Source organism: Gopherus evgoodei, chromosome 1 (genome assembly GCF_007399415.2).
Source record: "Gopherus evgoodei ecotype Sinaloan lineage chromosome 1, rGopEvg1_v1.p, whole genome shotgun sequence".
Classification (NCBI taxonomy): domain Eukaryota; kingdom Metazoa; phylum Chordata; order Testudines; family Testudinidae; genus Gopherus; species Gopherus evgoodei.
In genome coordinates this window covers 201,273,141-201,297,136 of record NC_044322.1, presented here as the reverse complement: position 1 = coordinate 201,297,136, position 23,996 = coordinate 201,273,141, and the positions used below count along the sequence as shown (strand labels likewise).

The 23,996-nt window shown below is 44.4% G+C and overlaps 2 protein-coding genes across 4 annotated transcripts in view; both read left to right on the top strand.

The window, feature by feature from the left end:
• The window catches only part of NXPE3 (neurexophilin and PC-esterase domain family member 3), a 35,098-nt gene extending 25,551 nt beyond the window's left edge, over positions 1-9,547 (top strand). For all 3 annotated transcript variants that reach the window (XM_030582402.1, XM_030582405.1, XM_030582414.1), the window contains exons 5-6: positions 3,817-4,023; positions 5,827-9,547. In XM_030582402.1, coding sequence (XP_030438262.1) covers positions 3,817-4,023; positions 5,827-6,377 — 758 coding nt within the window. In that variant the 3' untranslated portion in view covers positions 6,378-9,547. The remainder of the gene's footprint in view (positions 1-3,816; positions 4,024-5,826) is intronic.
• Positions 9,548-18,152: 8,605 nt separating this feature from the next.
• Positions 18,153-23,996, top strand: part of NFKBIZ (NFKB inhibitor zeta) — a 28,573-nt gene continuing 22,729 nt past the window's right edge. The window contains exon 1 of the mRNA XM_030582390.1: positions 18,153-18,171. The gene's annotated coding sequence lies outside the window, so the exon portion shown is untranslated. The remainder of the gene's footprint in view (positions 18,172-23,996) is intronic.

Sequence of the window (23,996 nt, the reverse complement as noted above, 5' to 3'; positions counted from 1 at the left end):
CGAAAATAGTTTCTGCCAGTAAGTTGCTGCAGGTCTGCCTTTTGCCCATCAGAGGGCACCATGGTGCTAGAACAGAGCAGTCACTCTGGCCAGCTAGGGAGAAAAGAGAGCCTGCAGTGCTTTTTTCACAGTCCGGCCAGGTCAGGAGATGAGGGATATGGAGACAGACAGCATGGAGCTACTGGGGGTCACAGACAGGGGCTCATAAGGTCTAATGGGGGAGGACAGACTGGGGCACCTCCTGTGGGGCTGAAGCCTCAAGACCTCCCTCCTTGTGGGCAGAAGCCCCCCAAGCAGACTGGTAGGCAGAGAATGGGGAAGGGCGGATGGAGGGGTCTGAGAGCTGCACTATAACTGTAAAAGAGCCGCAGGCGGCTCATGAGCCACGGTTTGGCCATTCCTGAAATACGTTCACTGCACAGCTCCCATTGACTTCAGTTGCAAATACTCAGACCCAGGGTCTCAAGCTGGGCACTGGAAAATAAGGAACACACAGTTAGTGACTATCTGTGAAAAATTTGGTTTAGCTGATATGATGAACATCAAGTTGGACTTCTGTGGCCAGGGCAGGGATAAAACTGACTCAATCTTGAGACCATCCTTCTCTTCCTGCAATTCCTTGCTTCAGTCGCTGTGCATCTTCCAACTTCAGACAGCCTGACATTTCCTTCATTCATTGCAGGAGTGGCTCACGACTGTGAGTGCCAACCTCAGGGCAGACTAGGGTGACCAGATGTCCCGATTTTATAGGGACAGTCACAATTTTTGGTCTTTTTGTTCTATAGGATCCTATTACCCCCCTACCCTTGTCCTGATTTTTCACACTTGCTATCTAGTCAGGCAGATTGTCAAGAGGCAGGGCAAAACCCCCAGTCTGGTTGTATGTTCTGTAATTAGATTTCTCCAACCCATTAACAAGTATGAACTCCTAAACCACTATAACAGTCTTACCATGGTGTCACAGACAGTCTCCTTGGGCATTCCAGTCTATCTTGGCACCCAAGCAAGCTGCAAGTGATGAATTTTGTAACAGATGGTCGCTTGCACCAAAAATCAAATCAGTAATCTGGTTACTCCTAGTCCCAAAGAACCAGTCGTTTACCTCAGCTCAACTGTATTTAGATTGTAAGCCAAGGACAACACCTGTAGCCACCCCTGTAATAAACTCACTAAAGGCGTATTACTGAGGGAAAACATATGAGAGTTATTTATAAGATTAACTCATTTGTGTGTGTGTAAGTTTATCTTAGATTTCAAAAGATAATAGAAACTTCTCTAATAAGTAAACTCTGTCCTTTTGGGCTGACCTAAGATAAACAGTTGGGAACTCCTTGTTTATGCTTAGAAATCCTCACCCGTCAGAATCAAGCAGCATAGGAATAACAATTTCTTCTGAACAGGCGTTTTTATTTCCTTCCTCCAGCATTCAAACTGTGATGGGATGTGGGCTTGTGCATGTACCTTCTTCAGAGGTGTGGGGAAGCAATCTACAAAGTCTTTTGTCCACAATGGTTTGTCTGATGTCTGTAGACCATCTTTTGTCAGGGAGAAGATAACACCTCTTGTGGGGAACTAGCATTTCAAACTTGGTAATGCTTCTCCTCAGACTGATTTTACAGTCTTAGGCTATGTCTACACTATGCAGTTTTTAGTGACACAGCCATGCCACTAAAAGCTGCGCAGTGTAACCGCTGTTTGTTGGCAGGAGAGAGCTCTCCCACCGATAAAAAAAAAAATTCCACCCTCGATGAGCGGCAGCAGTTTTGTTGGCGGGAGAGCGCTCTTGTTGACAAAGCGTTGTCACACTGGCGCTGTTCGTGAGTAACGCTTTTGTTGTTTGGGGGTGTGTTCAACATCCCAAACGACAAAAGTTTGGCCGACGAACTTCCGGGGTAGACAAAGCCTTAGCAAACATTTTTATAGTTATAGCGCCAACATTTAAATGTTACTTTATAACATGCAGCTATTACAATTAATTGTAATACATGCAGCATCCTACAAGGATTCCATGAAGTCTAAACACATTCTTATAACTCTATCTATTTTAATACCACTCACACACAGGTAGGCCAGATTGGTTTCCAGCTATAAGATTGTCAGTATTCAATGAGGACTAGGGGCCTAGATATGAGCTGGCACCTGGTCTGCCAGCATCATACAGGGATCCTACAGACAACATCTTCCTTCACTACATAACATTTGTTCATCTGGAAGTATAGTTCATTTTGTGTGCTGTCTGAGGCAGGGGTCCTGTGGAAAGAATGCTATGTGATCATGTAATTAAAGACTGTAACATAATATATACGCACGTGAGGGCTGAATTAAGGTTGCCCTTGCAACTTTAATGTTAGTATTTCCTAACTCCTGAGTGCTTGACTTTGCAACTTTAATGTTGTTTTAACAGTTTTTATGTGTAACTTCCTAGTTTTTTGGAAAAAACAAACTGAAAAAACAGTACTATCATGTGGCATAATATTGACACCTCATGGGTCTTCAGGTTTGGAACCTTATGTCCACTGCACAAGTGATCTCTGCCACTTAAACTAATGGAGTAACTGACAGCAATATTAGGTTGTTATCCTTTATATGGGCCAGCCAGAAAGGTGCTTTGGGGTGAAAGGCAATTGGAATGAATTTGTGATCCAATCTGAGACCTCATGTTCCAGGTTGCAGCACCTCTCAAATTTGATGCGGGTGGGCTGGTAATCTAGGCCCCCTCCTTAGCTGTGACCCTGCCAGCCAGTAGAGGGGAATGAGAGAGAGACTTTGCCCAGTGGGTTTCACAGGTGTTGGCTGACAATGGAGAAATGGTGATACAGGGGAATCTTCTGTTCCAGTCTACTCTGCAGGGAAGTGTGCTGTAGTGGGCACAGACCTTTTTGCCCTTGTTCCCATTCCAGCCTTTATCCTGTTTGCTCCTGTTCCCTTCAGTCTCTCCTTCCCCATCCCAGCACCTCCTTGTTCCAGTCTCCCCATCCATTTTGTATTTGAGTTAGGCTGCTTCCTTCTCCGTGCTAACTGGGAGCCAGCAGGGGGACCTCTGAGAACACAGGTTCCCTGCCCTCAGTTCTGATGCTTGGTACCACAGCGACCTACGACAGCTGGGAGGAGCAATTGCAGCTCCATCACTGCAGCCCCGGGATAGGGCATGCTCAGTGAGGAATGCTATCTTGGGAGAATTTAGCTGCAAACTCAAACAAATCTCTACTGCACATGTGCAAATTTGAGATTTTTCAAAGGCTTATAACTTGTCCAGTTTTGGTCTGATAATTTTTCATGGCACATCTCTGACTAAGGTAACCCCCCTCATCCCGATTTCAGTTTCTTTCGCTAAAGCATGGAGAGTCTAGAGCTTATCAACTAAATGGCTGTAAGATTTTTTTTTAAAACATGGGGAAAACTATATATTCTTCCCTAATCTTGGTCTCGGAAACAATCGAACCATTTTTGCTGAAACATAAAAAAATAAAATCCAGCCTCAGGCAAACAGCTTGCAAGGGACATTGCCATCCTTTAACGGTTCAGGCTGAAAAGTTACAAGCAACTTACAGTGGGGTCTTATAATGTGAAGTACATGTAATGTACTTAAGTAACTTTAACTGTAGGTGAAGCTGGTAGAGATGCCTATAACTGTCTTTTGTTGCAGCAGAAATTTTAAAAAGTGTTAGATTGTGGTGTTTAATCTGTTTTCTTTGTCATGCTACTTTGCATTAGGATAAGGGCTGAGGCTATTGCTCGGTTGGATATACTTCCATGAAAATTACAGAGTTTATTTTTGTAATTGTGTATTAATCTGGAATTATTTTCCTCTTCCAGAATCAGCCAATCTGGACAGATCTCAGGGCCCAGCTGTTTTCCCTTTGGGTTACTATTACCAAGATGAGTGGAGGCCAAGAACACATTGGATCCGTCATTTTAACAAGACAGCTGGTATTAGTGAATGCTTACAAGGAAAAGTAGTCCACTTCTTTGGCGACTCTACAATAAGACAGTGGTTTGAATATCTGACCACATTTGTTCCAGGTAATTTCTTTTTTCTTTGTGCAGATTGCCTTAAAAAAGTCTTTATGTCTCTCACTCCATAGTGATTTTATATCTTAATATCAAAATAATGGAAGAAATAAAGAAGGATGGATGGCAAATGGATTTTCAGTAAATAACCATTGACAGGATGAGTCATCCAAATTCCTTAGTAAAGAGTGGAAATATATGGGGCCAAATCCCAGTGAACAAATATATGTGCAATACACCCTCAAAACTGGCACCGTGGAGTGTATTCTGCTTACGTCAATCAAGACCATTTCTATTACTTTGAGATAAGTGAACATGTTAATATACAACCACCAAGGGGCATGATGTAGCTTATATAAGATTGTTAGTCTGTATCCACAAAAAGAACAGGAGTACTTGTGGCACCTTAGAGATAACAAATTTATTTGAGCATAAGCTTTCATGAGCTACAGCCCACTTCATCAGATGCATAGAATGGAACATATAGTAAGAAAAAAAATACATATACATATACGTGGTAGCAATTGCGATGTTCCAGTAATGCAGAGGTGGGCAAACTAGGGCCCGCGGGCCGGATTCTGCCTGGTCCCTGAGCTCTCAGCCAGGGAGGCTAGCCTCCAGCCCCTCCCCTGCTCTCCTCACCCCCTCTGCAGAGTTACGCCGCCCCACGGGCAGCACTCTGGGTGGCAGAGCTGTGCGTTCCTGCCAAGCATAGCACAGCATGTCTGGCTCCAGCTGGCACGGCAGCCAGACATGCTGCTGTGCATGCTCTGCTTGGCGTGGTAAGTGGGCCGGGGGGCTGTATAAGGGGGGGGACCCTGGGGGGCAGTCAGGGGACAGGGAGCAGGGGGCAGTTGAATGGGGCAGAGGTTCTCGGGGGGGGGGTTAGGGGAAGGGGAATAGGGAGGGTTGGATAAGTGTGGGGTGTCGGGGGGCAGGGGTGTGGATGGGGTCGGGGCAGTCAGGGGACAGGGAGCAGGGGGGTTGGATTGGGGGTGTGGTCCCAGGGGGGGTGGTTAGGGGAAGGGGGTCCCAGGAAGGGGCAGTTAGGGGACAAGGAAGGGGGGGGTTGGATGAGTTGGTGGTTTTGAGGGGGGAAGTCAGGGGGCGGGAAGTGGGAGGGGGGACAGATAGGGGGTAGGGGCCAGGCTGTTGAGGAGGCACAGCCTTCCCTACCCGGCTCTCCATCCAGTTTTGCAACCCCAGTGTGGCCCTCAGGCCAAAAAGTTTGCCCACCCCTGCAGTAATGTAACTTTTTCAATTATTGTTGGTCAGTGTTGGACTCTTTCTTCTTTCATTTCACTCAGAATTTTGACCTTCCTTATTAGATGGCATAATTTAGTAGCCGGTAATTGAATTAACCATCATAACTGCATAAAGGAATCAATTTTATTTAGATAAAGGGTGAAAATCATTTTAATACAATTGACTTAGTTCCTGAAGTGCTAATTAAATTAAATGGAGGTTAAAAGTTGGTAGAAAAGGCTTTCTGCTGGCACTTTATGCAGTGGGGTATTTATGATGGAAAGAATCTGGTCAGAAAATCCCTATATTTATAAGGTGGTGGAGGGAAAAAGAATTTATCTGAAGTTAATCGAAGATATTGCTTTTCATTGATAGCATTTCAGCTTTAGAGAGATGCCAGTCTTAGTGGGTATATGTTTCAGTGCTCAGGTAGCAAACATCGAAGTTTTTTAACTGCATTTAGTATTCTGTTCAAACACTCTTTTCTAGCAGAACTTTCATACTGTCCAAATGATTTATGGATAGTAAAAGATGGCAGGAGAGGAAATCTTTGTTCTTCTTGTGTTTCAGATCTAGTGGAATTTAACCTTGGGAGTCCTAAAAACGTAGGTCCTTTTATGTCTGTGGACCTGAAGCACAATGTCCTGCTGAAGTTCCGCTGTCATGGGCCACCCATTCGCTTTACCACTGTTTTCAGTAGCGAGCTACGCTACATTGCCAATGAGCTGAATGGCATCGTAGGCGGAAGAAACACTGTGATAGCAATAACCATATGGTCACACTTCAGCACCTTCCCTGTGGAGGTGTACATCCGAAGACTGAGGAACATTCGCAGGTCCATCATTCTACTGCTGGATCGCAGCCCCAAAACGCTGGTAGTCATCAGAACAGCCAATGTTCAGGAGCTTGGGCCAGAAGTGAGTCTCTTCAACAGTGACTGGTATTCCTTTCAGCTTGACACAATCATGAGGAAGATGTTCTCAGGAATTGCTGTGTCCTTTGTGGACGCCTGGGAGATGTCTCTGGCCCATTACTTGCCACACAACTTGCATCCACAGGACATCATTATTAAGAATCAGATAGATGCATTCCTGTCTTTCGTTTGTCCTTCAGAAACTTAGCACAATCGGTGGAGAGGAGCCCCATGACATATATATCGGGTTTTGCTGTAGCATAACCAAATCATTCTCCGTCAGAGCTATAAAATGAAGCTACAGGCAAACTATATGGTTACTGTTCCCACATGTGATCTCAGTTGTTTGGCCATGGAGACAGATGACTGCAAGTGGCAGTAAGGAGGAATGGACTAATTCTGACCACCTTTATATCTTCCTGTAGGGATGGTTCCTCTTGACCTTGTAATTTTGTCTCAGATTACTAGGGTGCTCCTTAAATCAAAACTACAAGAGTCACTACAGAACTACTTAAATTATTAGCTTTATTAATTGTCTGTCTGCACTGCATGAATATTCATACAGCACTGATTCAGTTCCCAAAGTCCTTTCTCACCATCCAGAGTACTGTGTGAAACCTGGGAAGGATTGTTTGGGAACAGCCTTTCTTTGGTTGTTCCGAAGTTGTATTGGGTATCTAGAACAACCAAATATGTTTCATATTGTGCTTCTTGTATTGAAGTAATCCAAAGTCCTAATCAGGAGTCTAAAGGGAGTGTCCCAAAACCACTGGATCAGTCCAGGAAGCATAACCTAAAAAGCCCGCAGAATTATCAGAATATTTATTGGATGTGTCGGTATTGATACAGCATATTAATCAACCATCCACAATGTTTACAGAATGGCTTCTAAATAATACAGATAGCCAGCACCAGTAGTAGGTAGTTTCTTCAGTAGCAGCAACAACACTGCAATAACTCATTGGAAGTTTGATATTAAAATGTTTGTTTTCCCCTCCTGTCATGTGCTCGCTCTGTTTTACTATTTCATAGCTTCTTATGAGACCTGGGTTTCTGTTTTATATTAAAGAATATATTTGTTTTGAGGGGGAGGAACACACAGAATTACATGGACTTCACAAACGGATAAGGTGGGGGAGAGAGTCAAATTTTGAGCCTACAACTCTTGACAGTGTCACTATAAATTCTTGCTCTGACTGATCTTTGTTCTTCCACTTTTATGTTGGACATTCTTTGCACTATTTTCATAGCTGCCAAATCTGCCAGTTATATGGGGTACAAAATACCTTCAGTGTTGCCCTGTGTACAGATACTTGGTAAATCCCTCCTGAATTTCCAGTGTTACAGCTGACACTTTATTGCTGAGTGGCATTTTTAGAGAAGGGGTTAATAGATTTGCACATTGTGCTTCTTGTTTTGATTGGACCTGGTTACAGTGTAAATCCCACTTTGATTTATTGGCTTGATAAAGTTCAATTCCCAGATTAAGCACTAGCGATGACATCTTCAGAACTCTGCTCCCATTGAAACCAATGGAAATTCTACCATTGACTTCAGTGGGAACAGAGCGTTGCCATCTTTCTCTTTTTGTAGCCCGTCTCTGCCACAGTCTTGCTCCCCTGTTGCTGTGCATCAGGTGTGAGCAGAGTCCTAAGTGGCATGTCCCCATCAGTGCACATACAACATGTCTGTAATGAGAGCATGCCCATGAATATGCTGGAATGAGTCACACACGCAGCTGAGTTCTACTTGCTTCTCATCACAAACCATAGCAAGGTAGGAGAAAATTCAGCTTTAGAGTTTGAGATGTGAAACTAGCTTGGCACTCATCGGCCTCTAAACCCCATAAATCAGATTAAATTCACCTGGCTGCCAGCATCAGATTTACGGCAGCATGGCGAGGTATGCTATGCTAGCAGTGCCGTGGGAACCTCTCTGGCAAAGGTTGTGTGTTATCTGTGATCTGTAGGGATTTTGTTGCCTTTATTTATGGTAGTACAATGTTGTCAAGGCTGAATCGAACTGTCTCTGAGGTTGCCAGTCCTCCTTGTGCCTACCAGAAAGTGTCTCCTGGAATAAGAGACCTCCTTCTATAACAAGACTGGACCTGTTAGAAGAGCTGAGAGGCAGTGGGTCGCTCCGTGCAGCTGTCCAAGCTCCCTCTGTCATCCACTTCCTGCTCTGCCTGGGAACTGTTCCCTTGATGCTGGAGACATTAGTTCCTTGCTGGGTTGTGGACTTGGGCTTGGTCCCACTGGAAGTGATGCAGGTGGTGTGGCTGTCTCCATCGATTGTGAACCACTCTCCACTGGTGCACTAGGTGGTATTTCAGGCTCCAGTTGAGCCTCTTGCACTGGTTTAGCTGCTGCTGCAGGTGCAGGCTCTGTGGTGCCCTTTGGTGCTGGCTCCCCTGTCTCTGGTGAGGTTGCAAGCACGGGCTTTGGTGCTGACTGCTCCACCAGTTCTGATCCTTAGGCTGGTTCTGGCAGAGTTCCAGGAACTGGATCTATAACCTCTGGTTTGGGGTCTGGTTCCACCACCTCTGGCTGGGTTCCTGTACGAGGCTCAGGAATGAAGTTAGGTGTGGAGGCCTGTGTAGCCTGGCTTCAGGTGACCATCTCCACCCTTTTTGTTAGCCTCACATGGTTGGCTAAGTCTTCTCCTAGCAGCATGGGAATGGGATAATCATCATAGACTGCAAAAAAAATATCCCTGACCAGCCCTTCTACTGGACAGGCAACTTGGCTGTAGACAAGTTAAAAGAGTTGGCCTTAAAGGGTTGCACCATCACTTGGGCCTCTGAGTCGATGAATTTGGGGTCCACCAGGAATTGGTGGATAGCTGACACCTGTGTGCCAGTGTCTCTCCATGCAGTAATCTTCCTCCCTCCTACACTCAGTTTCCCTTCACTCCAGGGGTATTTGCGAGGCATCTGGGCCTGAAGGCTCTTGGTGGGACTCCAGGGTGATGAGTTGTAGTCAGCTGATACTCTTGGGGCAGTTGGCCTTCACATGCCCCAGCTCATTAAATTTAAAGCATTGCCCAGCTGACTGTGGGCTGGGGTGAGGTTGGTGTTTGGAAACTAGGATGGTGGGACAAGAGGGTATCTGGGGTCTCCTTGGCTGTGTGGAGGGCTTCTTGTGAGGTGAGGCTTTGGGCTGACCCCGATGGGGTGGTGTCTCGGGTTGCCCCTTCTGGTATCCGCTCCAACTGCTACTAGCTTTCTTCTTCTCCACGACCTCCACCCATTCGGTTCTGATCTCCCCCGCCTCAATTATAGTTTTGGGCTTTCCTCAGGAATATCCTCTAAGAACTGCTCCATTTGCATTAGGAGAGACAGATTTTCCAGAGATTTAACACTTGCTCCTGATTTCCAGGCATCCCAATTTTTTACAATGTGGTAGGCGTGCAATGTCTGGTTTCCACCTTAGGGCTCTGAACTGTCAATGGGCATGCTCGGGTGTTAGCCCCATTCTAATTCTGGCCTTTTGTTTAGGCATTTCAGCTGCCACCTCTGCTAAGGGTCCACTCAGTTGCGGCCTCAACTCCACCACATACTGCTCTGTAGGGTGTTATACCCAAGACAGGCCCTTTCAAAATTTTCTAAGAAGGCCTCTGTATCATTGCCTACTTTGTATGTGGGGAATTTCTTGGCATGGGGAGCAGTACTTGGAGAAGGACTGTTAATCCAGTTGATCCATCTTAGCCTCTTCCAGCTCTTAAGTGCTTCAGCTCCATTTCCAAGCATTTCGCTTCTGTCCTCTGCTTCCATGCACAAACCTCTTAGGACACCAAAAATCCAATACTGTTCTTAAAAATGGTAATTTTTTTTAAAAACAAAAAGGAAGAAAATACATCTGGAACTTAGGCTTTTGCTAGATTTTAAAAGAGCAATTCCAAAAAATTAAGACCTAAAATAGCTTTCTGGGGGTTCAGCTTAAAAGTTACAGGTAAACAAAAGCATCTAGGTTAGCACAGAGGAATCCACAAGCCTTGAAAAATAAACAGAAATAAACCTAATCTCCTTTTCTAAACATTCCTAATTTACTTCCATATTTGGGTTGTTAAAAGTAGTTCCAGATATGATCTGATGATTTTCATATCTGGTTCAAACTTTTCACAGCATTCCTGCTGCCCCATCTCTTCACCCCAGACAGGACAACCACAGATAAAGGGAAATGTTTTTTCCCCCCAATTTAAAAAGTTCTAGCCTTCCCATTGGCTCTTTTGGTCAGGTGCCCACTTTCTTTTCTTTACCTAGGGGACTTTTTAACCCTTGGGTAAAGCAAGTAGAGAACAGCTGCCAAGAGGGATTTTACAGCTAACTGGCTGGCTGGGTGCCCACCCTTCATTTATCACAAATGTATACATGTGTACCATAACCATTGTATTGTCAGATAACTGAGCTATGGCATGGGAGCTTAACCTGGGCCTTTGTTGGTGTGGTTATTTCTCTTGTACCAGAAATAAGTGTGTGTAAACCAGCAAAGAGGTGCATCTGCCCCTTTGCAAGATGTTGTGGTGACACAGATAGTTTTGATTTGGAAGCAACAGTAATTGAAAAACTAAATCCCTTTATGGATCCAGTATGCAATTGTTCCTATCTTAGCAGTTTCAAAAGGGGGTGAAAGACTGCCACAAGAGGTATTTCTATCTGCTTTATAAAAAGCTAATTGAAATTGGTTTCAATCACATTTATGACCAATTTCTTTTAGGGCATGAATTTTAAAATAAGAACGTAGCCAGTTTACTCAAGTTAAGGACCAGTATTTTATTACTTTGGGAATGAGGATTGAGAGGAAAGTAAGAAAACTGGAGTTTCCAGTGTTCAACTTAACAATAGTGACACTATACTTCTTAATCAGTAAAATTTAATTGCAATGCTGTTTTCATCTCTATATTTGTCAATGATCTCACCTGTTGTATATTGACAGTACTGATAGAATTACAACAATAAGTAATACGATATTTTTAAATCAATTACTTCATGGTTTCTGTCTTTATTAGCTAAATAAACTGCTTTAAGCCTTAAGAAGCAGTTATATAAACTTCCTGATAAAATATAAATGGCCACAATCTTCTCTTCCTACCCCTTAACACATACCTCAGCTATGCCAACAAAACCCAGCCTACTGATCAAGAGAGAAGCTAGTCAAGAGAGAAGCTGTGACTATTTATCTTTCACCTATTTGCCTACTCCTTGCCTCTATCCACAACTAAGGAAACAAAAAATACAATACATAGCTGAGACAATTCCTCACCATTCTCATGCTTGTGTGTATTATTCTCATGCCCAATCTATTTACATCTCTAACTTGTAAACCCTTTGGGGCAAGCAATGTTTTGTTTTGTTTTTTGTACTGTTTCCAACACCCTAAACCCCAATCCTGATTGTAAATATCTAAAAATAACAGGGATTTTTTAAATTAAAAATACCCAGCACTTTCGTGGTGGTCTTCATCTGAAGATTTTGAAATGCTTTCCAAAATGTGGGTAAGAATCATTTCTCCCAAGTTACAGACAAGGAGATGGAGGTACAGTGGAGTTAAGTGATACTGTGAGTCAGTGGCAGGTAGTTCTAGAACCCTGGTTTCCTCACACTTATTTCAGCTGAGGCTGTTTTTTAGAATCTGTGATGAAAAATTCTAGTTGAAATTTTTTGACCAAGAAAAGGAAAAATCTTAAAACTTTTTAGTTCTTCGTCAAGTAATGTCCCTATCGGCATGCCACTTCAGGTGTGCTTGTACCCCATGCATCTTTGACTGGAGACTTTTGTTAATAGTGCCTGTTTGACCTGTGCACATGCCCTACACATCCTTGTGCCCTGCAAAACTGAGCTTGATAAGCTTACGGAGGGGATGGTATGATGAGACTGCCTACAATGGCATGTAGCTGATCTGCGACTGCTAGCAACCAGTATCTCCAATGGCTGGAGATGGGACACTAGATGGGGAGGGTTCTGAGTTACTACAGAGAATTCTTTCCTAGGTGTTTGGCTGGTGGGTTTTGCCCACATGCTCAGATCTAACTGATCACCATATTTGGAGTCGGGAAGGAATTTCCCCCCAGGTCAGATTGGCAGAGACCGTGGAGGTTTTTCACCTTCCTCTGCAGCATGGAACACAGGTCACTTGCAGGTTTAAACTAGTGTAAATGGTAGATTTTCTGTAACTTTGAAGTCTTTAAATCATGATTTGAAGATTTGAGTAACTCAGCCAAAGATGGGGGTGGCGGAGGTGTCCATTACAGGAATGGGTGGGTGAGGTTCTCTGGCCTGCAATGTGCAGGAGGTCAGACTAGATGATCACAATAGTCCCTTCTGACCTTAAAGTCTATGAATCTATTTATACAGCTGCGTGGGCAAACTGCTCTCAGTTCCTTCTCAATGGCCTTGCTTTTAGTTTAATTATCCTTTTCCTTGTTTTATTTAATTCATATTTATTTTATAGAACAATTTGTTTTACAATCCCTTTTCTCCTTTACGGAAGCGCTTTCCTTTCAAGATGTCTGTTGTTCCAGGATCTCCAGGCTTCAAAAGTTGCATCTCTTGACAGAAAGCTGAGACAGTGATGGGTATTCCCAGTATATCTTCTGCTTGTTTGGGGGGAGACATCCTTCAAGTGTTGCATTTGCTCAGCATTCAAAAGCAGGGCTGGAAAGAATTAAGAAATACAACATAGTATTTTAAAGATGAATCATTCTCTCCATCTGGCTTCGGATCCAGGCTTCAGATTCCTTTCAGCCTTCTGCTCCAAGAGTATTGAAAGTATTGGCAGTGATCACCACTTATCTTTGATGTCTATGATAGTTGTATTTCTCTGCCTCGATGACTGACTTCTCAAGGGCTGGTCTTACAACGAGGATTTCTCTTCTGTAAAGACAGCAATGTCTTTGTTCCATAGACTAGGACTGCAGTGCTACGTCAAGAAACCTATTCTGAGGCCAGTGCAAATGATAGAGTTCATAGGCGCCTCCCTAGATGCAGTATCAGAACTTCCCTTCCTACGGACAAGTTCTTGACATTAACACACCTTTTATGTCAAAAATTCAAATCAGTCCACAGACATCAACAAAAAATTTCCTTCAGTTACTCAGGCAGCTTGTATGTTTGTGATGCAGCATGCCAGGTTATTACTTCATTGATTCCAGGGCTGCCTCAAAAACCCTGAACAAACACAACCTGAACAAGCTCGTATTGGTCTCTTGTCAAATATGAGACTCTCAAGTGGTAAAAATGTCTGCACTGGTGTTCCATTCATCCAACCTTCCCCTTCCATCACCATAATGACAGATGCATCTCTGGGCTAGGCAGCACATTTAGGGATCCCATGCCATTCAGGGCCAAAAAAGTATTGTCACTCATCAATCTCCTAGAGCTGAGGCCGGTCAGGAATGCCTGTATCCACTTCCTGCCTTTAATCAGGAAGAGATCCATAAAAAATAATGACAATGTTGTCTATATATTCTATATTAACCGGGGGTGGGAGCATGGTGATATCCCCTTCTCTTTGTGCCAAAGAGATGAAGCTATGGTACTGGTGCATGGTCAACCCCATCCTAATCTCTGCAGTCTGCCTTCCAATTGTACGAAATACTATGGCTGATGACCTCAGCAGGCACTTCTCCGATACTATGAATAGGAGTTGGATTCTCAAGTGCATTTTTTTCTGACTGGGAAGTTACAGAACCATGGATCTCTTTGCCCCTGTTACAAACGGGATGTGCAGATGATCGTTCTGGAGATGGGGATTAGGCCCTCACTTACTGGGAGATACTTCTGTATGCATTTCCTCCGGTGCCACGGAGTTTGAAGGTGGTAAACAAAATAAAGCAAGACAAAACCAAGATCATATTAGTGATTCCAGCATGACCCAGAGAGATCTTGAACCTTTCCCTGATTCACCTAGCCATTTGTGTGGCTATGAGCCGTCCATCCATTCACAGCCTTTTCTCTCAAAATCCCAGGCGGACACACCATCCCAATCTGGAAATTCTTCACCACAAGGCTTGGTCAGACAAAGGTTCACAGGAATAGAGACCATCTGTTCTGCAGAGGTACAGCAGGTGTTATTAAATAGTGTAAAAAAAAAAAGTCTACACAAGATACCTACTTTCAAAAATTGAAAAGGTTTCCGTGTCAGTGTGCCTGTGATGTCTTTCATCTGTTCATTATCCACTCTCTGCTGTTCTTGATGATCTATTGGAAATAAAGTAAGGATTATGTATGACTAAGGCTGCAATTTAGTCATGGATTCCATGGCTTCCAAAGACCTCTATGACTTCAGGCAATGCCGGCTGGGAGCTGCAGGGACCTCTGCTACCTGCAGAGGCAAGGAGTTGGGTGGTACCTCACCAGGCAGCAGGAGCACCCCGCAGCTCCTGGCCAATGGCAGCAGCAGGAGAGACCTCCGCAGCTCCCCGCCTCCATGGGATCCCAGGAGCTCCTGGCCTCTGCAGGCGGCAGGGGGGACCCCCACCACTCTCTACCTCTGTGTGTGGCAGGGGGGGACCCCTGGAGCTCCTGCAGGGGGAGGGGAGACTCCCGCATTTCCCACCACTGTGGGTGGCAGGGGGGACCCCCACAGCTCACCTACTCTGCAGGCAGCAGCAGGGACCCTGTGTGACCGGAGACTTGGAGGTGCCAGCTGAGGTCACTTAATTAGGGTGAACTGCAAAGAATGGGGTAAACAATCCCAAAGCTGGCGGATATTCTAATACTTAGATTTACCAAGCCAACACTAAACAGCTTCTGTAATTTACTCAGAAGTCCAAAACACAGTTCCTTTAAAGTAACCCAGCCTCAGGCCTCCACCTAGTTACCCAGGTCAGATATGATGAAGATTAATGAAAATCTTATATCATCATATACAAAAGTTCTACCAATCCCAAAGAATCGAACACATTTCCTCCCAGGTTAATGAATATTCCAAATCTTACCCAAATATACACTTACAGCCAATTCTTATTAACTAACCTAAAATGTATTAAAAAAAAAAAGAGAGAGAGTATGGTTAAAAGATCAATATACATACAGACACGAGTTCAATTCTTGAGGTTCAGATTTATAATAGAGATCGTGAGCTTTGTTGCAAAGAGTTCTTTTAGAATTTAGTCCATGGGTTATAGTCCAATGTCCAATATCATATCCAGGGTGTACCAGCTTAACTGGGATCTCATCTTGCACCTCAAACTTCCCCAATGAAGCTTCAGCGATCTGAGATGACAGGATCAGGACCCAAGGATCTCTTATACAACTCCAAGCCTTCTTTGACGGGTTGCAATCCTTAGGTGAATAATATGCAATCAAGGCGACTTTGAAGTAGGCTCATCACCAGTAATTAGCTACATGAATTAGCATAAGGCAATTGCCTGTTTTCCACCATTCGCAGATGATTGGCTATACATTTTAAAGAGAGATAAATACAGTGACATCCTATGTTTGCAATTCATTTAAATGCTAGGATGTTCTTTTGATCTCTGAATTAACAGAAAACAGCATAGACAGGGATTGTTGATTACATTGTTGACCACTCCCAATATATATGTAAATACACAAAACCACAAACATTATCTCCCCATATGTCTGAAGGGTTGAATTTGAGTCATTCATTCTGCAGGACGCTTAACCCTTTCTGGTCATGCGTCACACCCCCTGCAGCTCTCCACCTGTGCAGGTGGCAGGAGGGACCTCCAGAGCTCCCAGCAGCTGTGGGAGGCAAGGTGGACCCCTGCAGCTCAGAGCCACCAGCAGAGGGAGACCCTGGAGCTCCAAGTCCCCATGGGTGGTGGGGGCCCCTGGAGCTCCCAGCCCACAGCTGCTTAGGCTCCTCATTTTGTCATGGATATTTTTAGTAAAAGTCAGGGACACATCACAGGCTTCTTTGAATTTTTCATTATTGTCCATGACCTGTCCATGACCTTTACTAAAAATATCGGTGACAAAATCTTAGCCTTAACCAGGAGTTCCATGAGGGTCCACTTGGCCTCTATAACTTGGCCTCATTCCCAAGTTGAGGGATTCTCAGTATTTGATCATCCCACCACAACGAGATTCATTAAAGAATTGAGAAATCATTTCCTTCACATTAGAGAAACCACCTCATGTGGATTTAAACTTTGTACTCAGATGTCTTATGAACTACCCTTTTCAAACTGATGGCCACATATTCCCTCCTTCACCTATCCATGAAAACAGCCATTATTGGTGATTATCACTTTTAGTAGAAGAGTTGGGGAACTAGGTGCTTAAATGGCGGATACCCGCACCCTCTTTACAGTATTTTTCATGTCTGGATACAAAATTTTTACCTAAGATGATATCTGAATTTCATATCAATTAGGTCATCCATCTCTCAGTTTTCTTCCCCAAGCCACATTGGACATGGGAAAGTGCTGCCTTCCATACCCTGGATGTCACAAGGGCACTAACCTTTGAGTTGGACAGAACCAGATCATTCAGAAAATCTGCAAGACTGTTAGTGTCCAAATCTCCAAAGGGTCCAAATCTCCACCCAGAGGCACTCTAGGTGGATTTCTGAATGTATTATTTCTTGCTATGAATCTCCAGTTTACAACTTCCTCCTAGGGTACTGGCCCACTCCACAAGGTCTCTTTCTACCTCTAGAGCAACTTGGTCTTCAACACATACATTCTCCAAGCACTACACAGTGGTTCATTCTTCTTGATCAGATGCTGCCTTGTCTCCAGTATTGGACTTGGGTCCAAAGCTCCCTTCTCCTGTTAAATATGCTGCTTGGGAGTCTTCTGAAATGAAACGTGCATAGGGACACTACTTGAGGAAGGAAAGGTTACCCATTTTGTGTGGTATCAATCTTGTGGAGTTCTTCAAAATGTGTTCCTCATGGGTGCTCCACTACCTGCCTGTGACGCTTTGTACTTCGGGGGAACACACATCTTTATAAAATGATTGTGTAGTATTCAATGCAAAGCTTGTCATGTTGGGTGTCTTTGGAAGGCTCATAATGCACCGAGTATGGTTGTTATAGTGATGTTATGGTAATTGTTACAGTAATGTTGTTATAGTAAGGTTACAGGTTATAATTTCATGTATATAGTTATGAGGCTGAAAATGTATCCTCGTGGCTTAAAACAAGCCCAGGCAAAAACTCCCCAAGAACAGAGAGGCAATTCTCACCTCATCAGGGCATGGATGGGACAAGCCCAGCCCAGCCTCACAGGAACAATGGACACTGGCTTAGGCAGCAACAAAAGAATCTGTCAGACCCTCAAGGGAGTCACTCCTTCCTTTGGGCAGTTTGGGACTGCAATGAGGTAATGCTCACCTGAGTCGGGGTGAGGGGGGCGCAAAGCCAAGAGGAAGCAAAGGACATGATAAAAGGGAGAGACAGGAGAGTTCAATGTGGGGGCAGGATAGCTCAGTGGTTTGAGCATTGGCCTGCTAAACCCAGGGTTGTGAGTTCAAGCCTTGAGGGGGCCATTTGGGGATTGAGCAGGGGGTTGGACTAGATCAGTGGTCCCCAATGCTGTGCCTGCGGGCAACATGGTGCCCGCAGGGGCATCTTAATGTGCCCACGTCCTGGAGCCCGGGAGAGCACCCCCTGAAATGCCACTGAATTTCAGGGGCATTTCGGCAGGGAAGCCTCTCGATGACGACACTTGCCGTCAACAAGTGAGTTCATCGAGAGGCGTCGCACCCGAATTTCGGCAGGGACGCCTCTCGATGACATCGCTTGTTACGGCAAGCGGCGTCATCAAGAGGTGTTGCCGATGAAATTCGGTGGCATTTCGGCGGGTGCTCCACTGCCGCAGTGGTCCTTCGTCTGGCACCTGCCAGACGATAAAGGTTGGGGACTACTGGGCTAGATGATCTCCTGAGGTCCCTTCCAACCCTAATAATATATGATTTTGCCATGCTCTCTCTCTTTTCCATCTACATCTACAGACATCCACCACCACCACCAAGTGACTGAAATGCTGATCAAAGGAGAGAGCCTGACTGAAAAGTAACCAGGCAGCCTGTGGTGAGAAGCATCTAAGTTTGTAAGGACACTGAAAGTGTTAAGATCAGCTTAGAATGCACTTTGCTTTTGTTTCATTTGACCAAATCTGACTTCTTATGTTTTGACTTATAATCACTTAAGATCTATCTTTACAGTTAATGAATCTGTTTGTTTATTCTACCTGAAGCAGTATATTTGGTTTGAAATGTGTCAGAGGCTCCCCTTGGGATAACAAGCCTGGAACATATCAATTTCTTTGTTAAATTGATGAATTTATATAAGTTTGCAGCATCCAGCGGACATAACTGGACAGTGCAAGACAGAGGTTCCCAGGGTTGTGTCTGGGACCGGAGATATTGGCTAGTGTCATTCTCTTGCAAGTAGCTGGGAGCAGCTTACATGCCAGAGGTGGTGCGTGAACAGCCCCGAAGTTGGGGTTGTCACAACACAGCAGGGTAAGGCTGGTTCCCAGAGTCAAGGATTGGAGTGGCCTAGCAGATCACTGGTCCAGGCAACATCAGAGGGGAACATCACACCACTCTCCTTCCCCTCTGCTTTGGTGTTTCCTCTGTGAGACTCTCTGCAGTTGAGAAGGGGATGGTTTGCCTGCAAAGCCCTATATATCCTCAGTGCTGGGCGTGAGGATGTGTAGGGTGCATGCATGGGTCAAACAAGCACTACTACCAAAAATCTCCAATCAAAAGCGTAAGCATGCCAGCAGTGGAGCACCCGTAGGGGGACACATCTCAAAGAATTCCAGTTACTGCACAAGGTAAGTAACCTCTTTCCCTCTCCCACCCACGTTTTCAACCACCTCTAGTTCAAACCACTGTACTGCACTCTGACATTCTTCCCTTATTAGATTAAAGTAACAATGTTGCAGGGTTTTAAAAAAAATGTTTGCACCACTTGTCTTCAACAATAGCATCTTCAAGCACTCGTTATCCTCTATATGCAAAATTCTCCTATAAATTATTTGAAGCGTCAGTTTTATTTAAAAGTTTTGTTGTTGTTTTTGTTTTGCCTAGGAAGGTATTTGTCTTTTTGTTTGTTTTATGATGTAGTAACTTCAAAGAGTTTAGGGAATGAAGTTATGTCCCCTTTAATTGAGCCACACTACATACTTAATTTTGTTTATAAACAAGGCCACTGCACTAAAATAAAACCACAACCATGGTTGGTACTTTTAAAAGTGTCGTTTGTCTATATTTCTAGTCTATTGTTAGGATACTTCTAAGCTTGTTGCTTATCTGTTTGTTGGTAGCAGTGAAATACCTCATGGCTGCACATTGGTGGGAAAAAAAAGTTACTTGGTTTAAAAGGGTTTAAAATACATGTTACGGAGAAGCTTACAAAGAATACAAACAAGGGGAGCTCAGCTATTTCCTGTTTGTGAGATATGAGCAAAATAATACCTCAGACCACCAAAAGACCAGAGAGTATATTTTTCTTAATGATAGAAGTATAATCTTAAACATTATTAAAACTTCTATTTTCCCTTTAATTTATCTTGTTTGCTGTAACCTCACATATTTTTCTTTTGCGTTCTTATAGCCTCTCTGTAAGTAAGTGTGTCATATTTCCTGTTCCTGGAAAGTAATTTATTTAAAACACTGTGTTGTATAGACATCTTGCAGAAGGCGTCTGCAGATTAAAATGGAAAAAGCAGCTAGGGAAAAGTGTTTGCAGTTTAGTTTTTGTTATTGATAAGGTGGGGGGAATCTGTCTGCAGGGCATAAACTTAACACTCATGTTCAAGTGCCAATATTGTCATATGGTGTCTGGTGTCTAAATGTGAATACCAGTTGGGATGTGTCCTCAGAGGGCTTTGAATAGAACAGGGGTTGGCAACCTTTCAGAAGCGGTGTGCTGAATCTTCATTCATTCACTCTAATTTAAGGTATCACGTGCCAATAATACTTTTTAACATTTTTAGAAAGTCTCTTTCTCTAAGTCTATAATATATAACTAAACTATTGTATGTAAAGTAAATAAGGTTTTTAAAATGTTTAAGAAGCTGCATTTAAAATTAAATTAAAATGCAGAGCCCCCCCCTCGCCCCCCGGACCAGTGGCCAGGACCCAGGCAGTGTGAGTGCCACTGAAAATCGGTTTGCGTGCCGCCTTCGGCACACGTGCCATAGGTTGCCTACCCCTGGAATAGAACATAGGACTCTAGTATTGAAGGCTTTAAAAACGTACACATCCAGCATAAAGCTTGCTTGCCATATTATAGGCATCCACTGTGAAGCGGATAGGGAAGGCACAATATGGTCCTAGCTGCTCTGCCTTGTAAGCAGGTGTGTTTCTGTATTCTGCAGTGCTGGGGATGCTATGCTTGGAGCTCCCACAGAACTGCTGCTGCCTGCAGTGCCTGCCTGCAGTGCCTCCCTGCAGTCACTAGGTGACAGGCAGCAACCAGCCTCCCTAAGGCCTGGCTCTTGCCCAGGAAGCTGAAGCCAGTAGATACCAACTTATACGGATGGGTGCTCAGCACCAGCAGTTCCTGATTTAGCCTAAAAGGGCTGCAGAGCAAGAGGCCCTTCAAGTGTGTTGTAAAGATGGAACAGGGAAAGGGGGCGGAGGAGGGAGGAGATTGCAGATATCTGAGACCAGGGTCCTGCTCTATGCCACAGGACAAGAGGAGGGCTGATAGATTTGGGCAACACTGTTAGTGACTAGATGAGACAGGGTGCCCTTGTGGGAAACGGCAGCCCCAAAGCATTTTTTTAAAATATCAGATGCCTTAAAATATGAAGCACAGGCTCTGCCCCTGTCTGTCCCACTCCCCTACCTCAGACACGCCTCCCTCCAGGGCAGGGTTGATACAGCAATATTTTACAAGGCTTGCTTACAGAAATGTTCATATTTAATCTGTGAACCAGGGCTTCACATGTCTGCAGAGGCGAAGGGTAAAAGAGAAGGGGAATCATTTATTAAACAACTCCCTCAAACATTTTCTCACAACCAGCGTAGGAGGTGGCACAACTTGCCAAACTTTTTCAATTAGTGCCATCTGCTGTCAAAGTCTTTTTCCGTGGGAATGCTCTTGTATCTCTGGTGCTTACATGGGCCCATCACCATAGTAGCACGAGTGCCTTGTATTTCTCCTGTGGGGTAGGGAAGAGCTATTATCCCCATTTCACAGAGAGGAAGTGAGGCATAGAGAAGCAAAGTGACTAACTCATGGTCATACAAGAAGTATGTGGTAGATGAACCCAGGTCATTCAAGTCCTAGGCTAGCACTCTCATCACAGGCATATCCTTCCTCTCTCTGCCCTGCCTCTCCCACCTCAGAGCCAACGTAGCCTCAATTTGTCAATTTTCTAGCAAATGGTTAAATAGTCTATGTATTTAAGCAGAAATTGACAGAGGTGATGCAGTTAAGAGTGGGATTTCTGTCTGGTGGGAAAGTGAAGTGGGACTTCAGTTGTTTTGGTTATGTGAGTGCAGATTAAGGTGCCAATTCAGCAAGGTATTTTCATATTTTTGAGCACGTGAGCAACCCCACTGACTGTACCGGGGACAACACGTGCTTAAAATCAGGCACATGTTTCAGTATCTTGCTGAATGGCCATCTCTGTGGGCTAACTCAGGTGATTGGCACCTAGGTTAGACTAGCCCAGGTGAGAGCAGCCATGCTGCAAAGCCCTACCCCAGTTACTGCCTTCACCCATGTGTGCTGCTGCTTGCCAGGATTGCTGGGAGCACATTCCATAGTTCTGTGTGCTGCAGTGCAGTAAACTGATTTGCTCTATGATTCTTTCCCAGTGAATTGTGGGAGAATTTATCTGTCCTTCTAAACCAGAGGTTCTCAAACTGTGGTTTGTGGACCACCAGTGGTCCACGAGCTCCATTCAGGTGGTCTGCAGATAGTTCCCGCTAAGGTGCACACCTGGGCGGCTGCACACAAGAGAATGAAGGGCCATCCACCTAATTAGTGGAGCTGCGCAGGTGTAGCTCCACTAATTAGGTGCCTGAACTCTGGAGAAGACACACATGTAAGGTGAGGTGGTGGCCTTGGGGAGAAAAGGGGGTAGGTGGGAGGGTGAGAAGAGGGGGTGGGGGGGATTTGGGACATGCAGGGCTGCAGCGGCCAGAGAAAAAGGCGACTTTCCCCAGCTCCAGGGCTGCAGCTGCTGGGGAGAGACCCCCCTCCTTCTCAGCCCCATCTCCGGGGGCTGCTGCAGCAGGGGGAGAGGGCACATGCATTGCATTAGAAAGGTAAGACTACTGATATTAAAATATGAGTTGCGTGCTTTTATTTGTAGAATAAAAAAAGTAACTTAGTAAGTTTTTTTATATAGCACTTTTATCCAAAGCGCTTTACAATAGTTAGCTAATGGTACAAACAACATTTGGAAAGATCATTATGTGGTTTGCCAAGACCCTCAGCAATTTTCAAGTGATCCGTGAAAAAAAAAGTTTGAGAACCACTGGTTTAGAAACATGGGGGAATTGTGGGAAGGCATTTGAGCATAATCCATACTTGAGTGAGTCAGTCCGTGCCCTCAGTGAAAAGTGGATGAGTTTACAAGCCCCAGTGAAAGTGGCAGCCACATTCTAACCTGCATCCCCAGCCTTGCCAGCAAACTTTGCTTGAAAGCCACACCAAATTCAGATAAGAGGGCTCTGTGTGGGGGCAAGATTGATGTTAAAGACAGCACCTGAGAAAGAGTCCAGGCTAACTCTTCCGTGAAGACATGCCCTATGATGCATAGCAGAGTGGGAGGGGAAAAAAGCTGGGCTGCGTCTGACTTACGCTTTGTAATGCCTCTGTGGTTGTGATTTTAAATGTATGTCAAGAATACTCAGAGTTTTGGGTAGGCACCCTCTGCTGGGAAGCTTCTTTTAGAGGTGAAACCTTAATAAATAAATAGAATATTTATACTTCGTTAATTTTTCTTAAAAATGCTGGGCCTAGATACTGCAGTGAAGGCTGGATTGTGGAAACATGTGACTAGGTTTGAAGGGGTATAGCACTGTGTTCCCATTGTGTAATTTGTCACGGGGCTGGGGTCAAATCCTGGTAGTTCTCCGGGATTATCTTCATCTGGGGTTTTGTTGAATCTGGCCCATTCTGAAGGCAAAATGATAAGTATTTTTTTGAGCCACAGGATGTTTAGCAGCACCATTTCCCAGAGGGGAAGTGAGGCATAGAGAAGCAAAGTGATTTGCCCATGGTCATACAAGAAGTATGTGGTAGATGAACTTGGTTCATTTAAGTCAGAGGCTAGCATCCTAACCACTGGCACATCCTTCCTCTCTCTGCCCTGTCTCTCCCACCCCAAAGCCAACATACCCTAAGGTAAGTGGGGGAAGGTTACTTCATCAAGGCAAAGAAAGCAACTCAAAATTCCTCCACCATATGGGAAAACAGTTTAACATGTAGTGTGTTTAGGCCTGACTTTACATGAGTAATTAAACGTGGGGAAGGCCTCTTTTCTTGGAAGACAGGATTAGAGAGGTAACTAGATGAGCAGGCTGAAAACAGAATGTTTGTGCTAAGATAAGTAAATAGGTCAGTAAATGAAAGACACAGAATTTCCAGCTAGCTGAAATAGGAGGAGGAACAACCATGGAACCATTTACTAAGAACAAGGTAACAAGGGATAAGAGAAGTTGGGATCATAAAGTTGAGGTAAAGAGTAAAGTCAAACATGGACAGAGCATGCTGTACAGGCATTGGTTCCTGCAAAGTAACTAAGCCAGTCCCAAAATGTGATGCAATGTATAGTGAATATAAAGTAAGTACCAAGTATATAAAGGAAGAGGGGTTCTGTGTAACTTTGGATGTCTGGTATACCCTGTACCCATCCCCTATGCCTATGTCTGATCAACTCAGCA